The 9,299-nt window shown below is 37.5% G+C and overlaps 1 protein-coding gene across 5 annotated transcripts; it reads left to right on the forward strand.

Annotated features, from left to right (window-relative positions):
• Positions 1-9,257, forward strand: LOC112518351 (dual specificity protein kinase shkB-like). 5 transcript variants are annotated; one of them, XM_025126008.1, is made up of 10 exons: positions 1-201; positions 547-2,692; positions 3,940-4,026; positions 5,230-5,382; positions 6,412-6,575; positions 6,665-6,812; positions 7,542-7,664; positions 8,110-8,197; positions 8,862-9,051; positions 9,171-9,257. In XM_025126008.1, coding segments are annotated over exons 2-10 (2,748 nt in total). In that variant the 5' UTR covers positions 1-201; positions 547-898; the 3' UTR covers positions 9,172-9,257. The 5 variants fall into 5 exon arrangements, with proteins under 5 accessions (XP_024981776.1, XP_024981777.1, XP_024981775.1 ...); XM_025126009.1 differs by lacking the exon at positions 9,171-9,257 and having other exon boundaries at positions 547-1,787; positions 1,881-2,692; positions 8,862-9,130; XM_025126007.1 differs by lacking the exon at positions 9,171-9,257 and having other exon boundaries at positions 543-2,692; positions 8,862-9,130.
• Positions 9,258-9,299: the final 42 nt, after the last annotated feature.

Consider the following 9,299-nt stretch of genomic DNA (forward strand, 5'->3'; position numbering starts at 1 on the left):
ATTCTCTTGCAAAATCTTAATTAATCCTTTCCACCACATGTGTTCAAGCGTCATTCGTTCGATTCAAGTATAAAACCCTACAATTGTTTTCCAATCTAGCAATCCAATCTCTTAAATCGATGAATTCCGCTTGTTTCTTTAGTCAATATGTGAAGTACAACCGAAGGAAACCGAAGTAAAGCACAGATAACGAAGAATCAGGTAAGCTTCTGATTTCTACAAAGTAGATATCTCTATTATGTGTCGATTTATAGTTTCCTATCGTTTTCCGTTTTCGATTTTTTTCTGAAGCGTAGGGTAACTGATGATTACTTAATCCGTTAGCTCTTGTGATCTGGTTTGCTCGGCTTGAATTGCTTTTAGTCGGGGTACAGGTTGTTGGATACGAAGGTCAAAAGTTAGGGATTTACTTGAATTCTGTAGAAGTTTTTTTTTTTTATTTTTTTTTATTTTGCTTATATCTATGAAGCATCTGCTAGATCGTCAGCTTGTTTAATTTTAATAGTTGTTTAAATTCTATTGTTTATTGTGTTTTTATGGAGTCAGCGATATGATTTAGAGGAAGAGCGAGTGCAAGATAAGCGTTTGCTGCATTAGATATCTGGGTGGAGCTTGGAGGTGCGAAATTTGCACATGATTAGTTGCAGTAGTTGTTTGATTTCTTGTTAGAATATCGTCTGGTAGACAAAGAAGTCTGGTCGTTAGCTGTTAATTCATTGCGAAGAAGACACTAGGATTGATTTCATTCATGATCATGAAGATCTGCTTCTAGCATAAGTGCCCTGCTGACGTGGGTTTTTACTGCATAAGTGCGAATAAATTGGAGAATGTTAGAGGTAAAGGCATAATTCTGATACAATTGAACAAGAACAAGTGATCCTAGTATATAGCTGCAGTTATGACCAGTGAGGCATGCTCTCCTGGTCGTTGGATTGAGCAAGATTCAGGTTCTGCTGCTATTTTAAAAGATGGGTTAGTAGTGGGCAAGAGTTCAAATAACAATATATCTCTAAGAACAGGTGAAGAGTTTTCCATGGAGTTTCTTCAGGATCGTGGTGCAAAAAGAATTCCCAATGGATATGATATGGACCAGAATCACCGTACAGTAGTTGGGTCAAAAAGTAATGTCAATGGGCATATTGGTTACAAGGAACTTAATGGTATGCTTGGGTCGCAGAGGGACTCTGTATGTAATTCTAGTTCAGCTGATATCATTTCTGCAAAAGGACCACCGGTCATTAATTCCATTCCATCTCTGTCCCATCGAGCTTCAGGGTCGGGTGTTTCAGATGATTCTCAAAGAGGAAAAATAAAGTTTCTTTGCAGTTCTGGTGGTAAAATTTTGCATCGACCTAGTGATGGGAAACTGAGATATGTGGGAGGTGAGACACGTATTTTTTCGATACAGAAGAATATGTTGTTTGATGAACTTGTAAAGCGAACTAGTGAATTTTGCAATCAGCCTCACACAATCAAGTACCAGCTTCCGGGAGAGGATCTTGATGCTCTTATATCCGTGTCTTCTAATGAGGATCTTCAGAATATGATAGAGGAGTACAACGGGCTTGGAAGTCGTGAAGGTTCCCCTAGACTCAGGATATTTTTAATTCCTCTGACTGAATGTGAAAGTACAATAACCATTGAAGCCAATGCTAGTCTGCAAAACAATCCGGATTATCTGTATGTAGCTGCCGTGAATGGAATAGTTGACGATAGTCCTCTGAGAAACAACGATCCACAGTTTTTGGCAAATGATATCAGTCAGTCGAATCCTCTGGAAAACAATGGTGGCCTGAATATCTCGAATGTCACTCCACGTGTTTCTGAATCTCAAATATTGGTTGCATCTGATCCATCCTTTCTTGTTTCACCTGTTTTAGTGCCACAAGATGCTCGGCTTAATGGTCATGCACAAATGTACAACGATCCACTTTCCGATAGTATCGAGATCCCAATACTCAAGGGCCGGGCATTTCATTCTGAAAATCGTATTTTACACCCTTCTGATCAAGTGAAGCAATATGTGGGACCCAATGGCTCTCATCTGGGTATACCACATGCAGTTTCCGACCCCCAGCTTCAGGAACTTGGAGCAACCTCTGCCTTTGGCTCTCAAGATGGATCAAATCTACCTTCTACATTGAGCTTTGCACTACCACTTTTACCTTCACAGCTGGCACCTTCTGTTTTGCAGGGGAAGCCTGTTGAACAACTTGATAACAATATGCCAAATGTGATTCCTGAACTGCGGAGTTTTGATGGGACCCCATGCATTGGTGCTGGTATGGTCGCACCAAATGTGAGTTCTTCTGTTGCTTATAGTGGAACTGATATTCTGCAAAGGGTTATTGGCTCCGAGTCTTTGAGCAGAGTCCATGAGGATGCAATGGGTATCAATGAGGATGTAAAGGAACATCTAAATAAGAATGCTGGGAAACTCATAGATGACAACTTCAATTATCCCAGCCGGAAAGCTGCTAACTTGGGTCATGAAGAACGTCATGATAAGGTACGAAAGGAAATCCCGTCATCATCCAAGGACAGGGAACAAAAACAAGTGGAGTTGAATGATCTTTTGGGAGACGTCAGTAATACTACAAGTCGCTCAAAAATGTTGGGTGCAGTCAACACTGAAGCTCTCCCTTCAAGTGCAACAGAAGCTGAACATACTCTCTCCGATTCTAGTATTAAGGTATGAAAGTTTTCTATGAAATGTTATTATTCAATTTTTAAGATCCTATGTCATCAAGGTTGCATCCAAACATTTTGACAAGTGGAGAAAGATAACTATTGAAAATCATTAAGACCCTCTGCTAAAAATCAATCAATTCTGGAAAGCTAATAGTATATGTAGAAAAATAAACACCAAACTTTCATGGTTTTGGCAATATCCACTTCATCATCTCATTATGCTGCAGTCTCGTCAAGTCACTGGACCTAATTTTGCACTTGTACTGCCAATTGAACTTTCTCTCCATCAAAGGGACTCTCTCTTTCTTGAACAAGCACGACTCTTAATGTATAAATGAAAGGAGTGAAACAAAGTGTCGCTTGTTTTCATAAGGAAGCCATCGAAGGCTTTCCACAAATTGAAATTTGGCTAACTGAATGTAGGATGTTATAGGACACCCAATTAGTCTTAGGGCTTGTTTGTTAGCAGCTTAATGAATGTTCGCTAGGGGATTAATGATATAGAAAGTGGCTTATTCAGTAAGTTTTCAGAGGGGGAGCTTTATGCTGAAAGTCAAGTTTTTTCAAACCTGCTTATCACAATTAAAAAACACGATCCTTCTATTTATGAAAAAACCCTTCTAAACAAAAACCTTCTCAATTTATTCAAACAGATTAATCTATACAGACAGTTTTATCCACACAGGACTTAATGGAAAACCAACCAAACAGCCCCTTAATCCACCCTACTTGGGGTTGGTTATGATCTCAAGCTTCACCAGATATTATTTTAGTCCAGTTTGTTTGAAACCACCTACTTTCAAGCTCGAAATATTTTCTATTCACACAGTGACCTATTGATGATCCAAGCTGTAGTGTATGTGACGAAGTACCATAAAAAATTAAATATACATAATTTGTAATTTTGAGCTTCCTTGGGTTGACTGAAACTTCTCTTATGTATTACCGACCGTAAGTCTTGTTATTTGATGGTTAAGCTGGGTCAAAGCACTTAATGAACTGAAATGAAGAAATCTTACTTGCTTACAACTCCTGACTTGATAAATAAATTGCTCTTACATTTTGTAGCTCATGGCAGTGATACACAGTTCTAAACCTCATTGAGAAACTAAAAAGCTACTTGCATTTAGGAATTGGTAGGTAATTTTAAGCAAAAAAAATGTTCAACTTCAGCACTTTTAGAAATTTCAAGTTTACATTAAGCAATTGCTTTTTGGCTTATGGGTATGGTATTTTCGTATTATGTAGGATGCTGCAATGAATAATGGAGATCAGGATGTCCCGTTCAATAATGCATTAATAGCTGAAATGGAAGCTGATATATATGGTCTCCAGGTACATTCTATTTCTACATATGATGTTTTGAGTAACTTTTGCCAAACATACCCGAACTGGTGTCGAGTTCCACTGAAGTACTGAGACAATTATTCACATTAAAGATGGCTGAACTATTTTTGGCTTATCATGAGAGGTGGTTCTGTTAAATAGCAGGGATCATGTTGGTAAAGGCATTTTAGACTTTGTCACTTTAGGCCATCTCCAAGCTTCCGGTTACTTATTTTGGTCATCTTCTCTCTCTCTCTCTCTCTCTCTCTCTCTTATCTATACTATTATCATAAAGTATTTGAGTTTTTGTTCTTAAAAACTCTTAATTTTTCGAGGATACAACTATTAAAGTATCAAGTATAAATCAATAGACAAAGGATTGTGTGAGAATGGGAGTTAAGGTGAGAAGTGTAAGAAGCGATTTGGACCCTCGATCACTTTTAATCTCAAACCAACCCATGAATTGCGTACAAGGGAATTGATCTGGTGATTCTCATTAGTGTTGATCTAGTGTATCTCTTCAATTAGGATTGATCCAAGGGTGGAGATCCCTTCTTACCCTTCTCACGATAACTCTCATTCTTATCAAAATCCAACCCTAAATCAATATTACTTACAAAATCTACAGTATCCAATAAGGGCAGATTGTATTACTCATATCAAGTAGAATTGATCCTCGGCATGAAACTTTATTTATGACATTATTATTTGGATTCTATATCTATAACCTTTTTTGGTTGAGTAAATCTATGGCTACCACCACATTTGCCTCTAAACTTACCATTTATTCATCTTTTGAGAAGAGTGTAATTGTGAGGAAAGAGAACGGTATTAACTTCACAATTTCTGTCTACATATTGGAATTGTGGTAATTACAGTGGTAACATTGGTGATAGCTGATTTGGGGCCTGTTTGTTAGTAGCTTAATAGGACTCAGCTTATTCTATCAACTATACATGAGTCTTTGATAGCGGCTTATTGATATAGAAAGTGGTTTGTTCAGTCAAACATGCCCCTCCTAATTAAAATACACACTCATTCCATCTATAGGAAAACCCTCCCAAACAAAAATCTTCCGAATCAATACAAAACAGATTAATTCACATAGACAACTTTATCCATAAGGACTTGATGAAAAACCGACCAAACAGTTGCTCTTTTTGGTTAGTTTAGCTGCTATCGTCAACTGTAGATTTTGGATGGCATATGCAGATAATAAAGAACGCCGAACTTGAAGAATTAAGAGAGTTGGGCTCTGGGACATATGGAACTGTCTACCATGGGAGATGGCGAGGGTCAGATGTTGCCATTAAGAGGATAAAGAAAAGCTGCTTTTCTGGGCGTTCCTCAGAGCAAGAACGGTTGGTGGGTCTCTTCCACAATTCTTTTATGATTCTTTTATTTTGTTTTTTTGGAATGATTGCATTCTTTCTGTCTTACTGCCATTGTAGCCTATAATATTTAGAGCTGATAATTTGTGGGATTGGGCCAAGGCTGACCTATTTTTTCTTATCCAACAGGCCTAATATGGCAAATCCAAGCCCTTTTTTGCGGGCTTGAAAACTTGCCCATACCTGCTGTAAACGGTCCAGGCTTGCCCACGGGTTAACGGGCCTAAAAATCTTTTTATATTTTTAAGAAAACAAAACTGGTATAAAATCACAAGTTGTGTAAAATAATTCAATATACATAACAAAATTTTCAACTTAATATTAGACGTATATACATAACAATGTACATAATTTAAAAAAAAATGTTTTGCAAAATATGGAGTATCGATAAAAGAAATGACCAAATGAGATAATAATGAATTGATCAATTGACTGATTGAGTATGTTTTTACTTTTTAAATTTTTAAGGAGTGTTATTATCATGAGTCATAATCAAGTGGGAATTGGTAAGTATCAAGAATTTTCAATTTTATTGCAAGTTTTAATTATAAACGTTAATAATTACTCCCTCAGTCCCAAAACAAGTGTCCACAATGAAAAATGCAGACAATTTTAGAGAAGTGTAATTATTATATTTTTAATGAACTAAATGACAGTTTTACCCTTAATAATAGAGGGAGTAATTAATTTCATCTCATAATTAAGGGTAGAACGAGAAAATATGCACTTATTTTTCAAAAGCGGACACTTATTTTTGGGATAAACTAAAATAGAAATATGGACAACTTGGGGCGGAGGGAATATAAAATATTAACGGGCCGGGTGGGCCTGCCCAATTTTTTCCCATCTCCCATGTCCGCCCATTAATTTTAACAAGTCAGTCTGGGTCTGTTTCTTTCTTCGGGAATGGTAATCCAAGCCCGCTTTTGTAGCGGGCCGGACAGGGCAGGTCCTGCCCTTGAACAGTTCTAACAGTATTCTTATGGACTTCTATCTTTTCCAGACCAATGACTTCTGGAGAGAAGCTCGGATCCTTTCAAATCTTCATCATCCAAACGTGGTTGCATTTTATGGGGTTGTACCAGATGGATCTGGAGGAACGTTAGCTACCATTACCGAATTCATGACACATGGATCACTTAGGAATGTCCTGATAAAAAAGGATAGGTGAATTCACCTTTCTTTCCTCAAGCAATTGTTGTTGCTTATTTGAGTCTTAATTATATATATATCTGAGATTTTGAACTCTTATGCAGATCACTTGATCGTCGTCGAAAGCTTATAATAGCCATGGATGCAGCTTTCGGCATGGAATACCTTCATCTGAAAAATATCGTTCACTTTGATCTAAAATGTGACAACTTGCTGGTTAATATGCGGGATCCGCAACGACCCATCTGCAAGGTAATTGAAAGTTAAGCGTACTTATGGTGCATGCAGGCGGACTGTCCTGCAATACTTTTTGTTAGGAGTGTTCGTCGGTTGAAATCCAATGGATTTAGTGGATCCAATCCAATGATCCAATTAAGGTTGGTTGGTTCTATCGGATCGGATGACTTTCTGCACGCTCCTACTTTTTATGAGTAGGGGGCGACAGAGGCGGACCCATAATTTTTTTTCAAGTGGTGGTACAATTTGACTATAAAAAATTGTAATTTTTTCCACAATATTAGTATAGATCTTTTGGTTGGTTGTTTGCCCTTACATAGAAGAGACCCATGTTCCAGTTTTGTCTACATATATTTTCTAAAACACAAAAGATATATAAAAAAATCAAAATTTAACCTAAAAAACAACAAATTTGACAACTATGGCACTCGAACTTCGTTTTTTTTTACAAAGGCAAGAGTATTTACCACCTTAGCTATTAAAGTCTTGTGTTAACATTTCAGTTCTAAAAACTATGGTGGCACCTTGCAAAACAATACAGTGGCACCCTTAAAAAACGTATTTTTTTCTTTACGATGGAACCATGAAGCAGTGGCCCGTACCACCATATCATTCCATGTGGGTACGCCCTTCGGGGGCCATACCTTGTCACTATGATACAGAACATATTCTATTGAACCCGCATTTAATTAATGTCGTATGACTTGCTTAAAGAAGGTGTTTTGACACAAATGACGCTTGCAGGTTGGAGATTTCGGGCTGTCAAGGATCAAACGCAACACTCTAGTTTCAGGTGGCGTGAGAGGAACTCTACCATGGATGGCACCGGAATTGTTGAACGGTAGCACCACCAGAGTTTCCGAAAAGGTTAGAATACCTTATATCATCATATGACTTGCAATATGTTAGCCAAATTAAGAGCATCTCCAAGTAGTTTCTCTAAAATGGAGAAGCAAAAGTTAAAATCTGCAAAAAGAATTATATTCTAACTCCAACAGTTTATCCATTTTGGAGATTTTAGCATTAATTATATTATTAAAATATTCAATAGATTTAATATCCCAACAAATTTATATGAATGATCGTACATTCAACTTCAATGGCGGGAACAATAAAAACTTCAACACTTAATTTTAGAGAAGTTCTCAAGATTTGGAGGTTTTGATCCTCTCTCTCCTACTTTCGACATTTTGGAGAAAAAAAAAAGGTTATAAACTCCAAAATCTTCATTTTCTCCATTTTAGAGAATCTGTTGGAGATGTCTTGTGTGACTAGTTTTTAAAAAAAAAAACGTAATTTTGGATATTGCCAGGTGGACGTGTTCTCTTTCGGCATTACGATGTGGGAAATTCTAACCGGAGAAGAACCTTATGCAAACATGCATTGTGGGGCAATCATCGGTAAGCTGTTTTCCTTGTTCAGGAATTAGGGGGTCTTTACGACAATAATAAAAAATTAGATAATTAGTTGCAACAAAGTGATTAAAGTTGGAGATGAGAAGGGGCCGTTTACCAAACGCTTACCGTTCAAGTGCTTACCTGGTATCACTTACCTTTACCGGGTGCGTATGAATAGGTTTGAAAATCTTACCTTGTAAAAGGCATAGCAAGGACCGAGAATCTTACCCGTGAGGGAGAAGACTCTTACCGGGTAAAAGATGCTTACCAACAATCCATTTTGATGATCGAAAATGTTATCCGATAAGGTAAGTAAGGATAGTGACTCTTCCCGGGTAAATTGTAAACCTTAGGGACGAAAATAACAATAATTTGTAAACCTTAGGGATGAAAATAACAATAAATTGTAAACCTTAGGGACAAAAATAGTAACGAATTGTAAACCATAAGGACAAAAAAAGCAATGAATTGTAAACTACAAGGATGAAAACCGGAATTTTGTAAAGCACAAGGACGAAAATAGCAATATTCAACACACCACAGGGACGAAAAATGTAGTTTACTCAAAGATGTAATAATTACACATTTCTAAAACTGTGTGTCTAGTGAACATTTATTTTGGGAATCAGGAACTATCAACCTATGACGTGTGAAATCTTGATCACAGGAGGGATTGTGAAGGACACCCTCCGGCCGACAATACCAGAACGGTGTGATCCCGAGTGGCGGAAATTAATGGAGCAGTGTTGGTCAGCAGACCCCGTCATTCGGCCTTCATTTACCGAGATCACAAATCGACTACGGGTGATGTCCAAAGCACCCCAACCAAACGGACTCGGAACAACCCAACACGTATAGTATGCATATATCTGTTTCATGTTTATATTGTATCTATATATATATGTATAGTTACCATAATCTAATACTTTTTGTTCATTTGTTCATTCTTTTGGCTGAAACCGCTCCGTGTTAATAGGATCATAGCTCGAAGGCGTTGCATCATCGGGTTGATGCAGCTGGGTATTTATGTAATTTACACGAACCATACACACAGCAATAGATGGATCTGGTTATGTATATCTATTTTTCGGTTGCTTGACCAGCC

This window comes from Cynara cardunculus (genome assembly GCF_001531365.2).
Source record: "Cynara cardunculus var. scolymus isolate 2C chromosome LG 9, CcrdV1, whole genome shotgun sequence".
Lineage (NCBI taxonomy): Eukaryota > Viridiplantae > Streptophyta > Magnoliopsida > Asterales > Asteraceae > Cynara > Cynara cardunculus.

Bases quoted from the DNA above. Each gene is read 5' to 3' on its own strand.
- LOC112518351 (XM_025126008.1), top strand. From the start codon at position 899: ATGACCAGTGAGGCATGCTCTCCTGGTCGTTGGATTGAGCAAGATTCA. The intron at 6,576-6,664 runs GTGAATTCACCT...ACTCTTATGCAG, and splicing joins GTCCTGATAAAAAAGGATAG to ATCACTTGATCGTCGTCGAA. The intron at 6,813-7,541 runs GTAATTGAAAGT...TGACGCTTGCAG, and splicing joins CGCAACGACCCATCTGCAAG to GTTGGAGATTTCGGGCTGTC.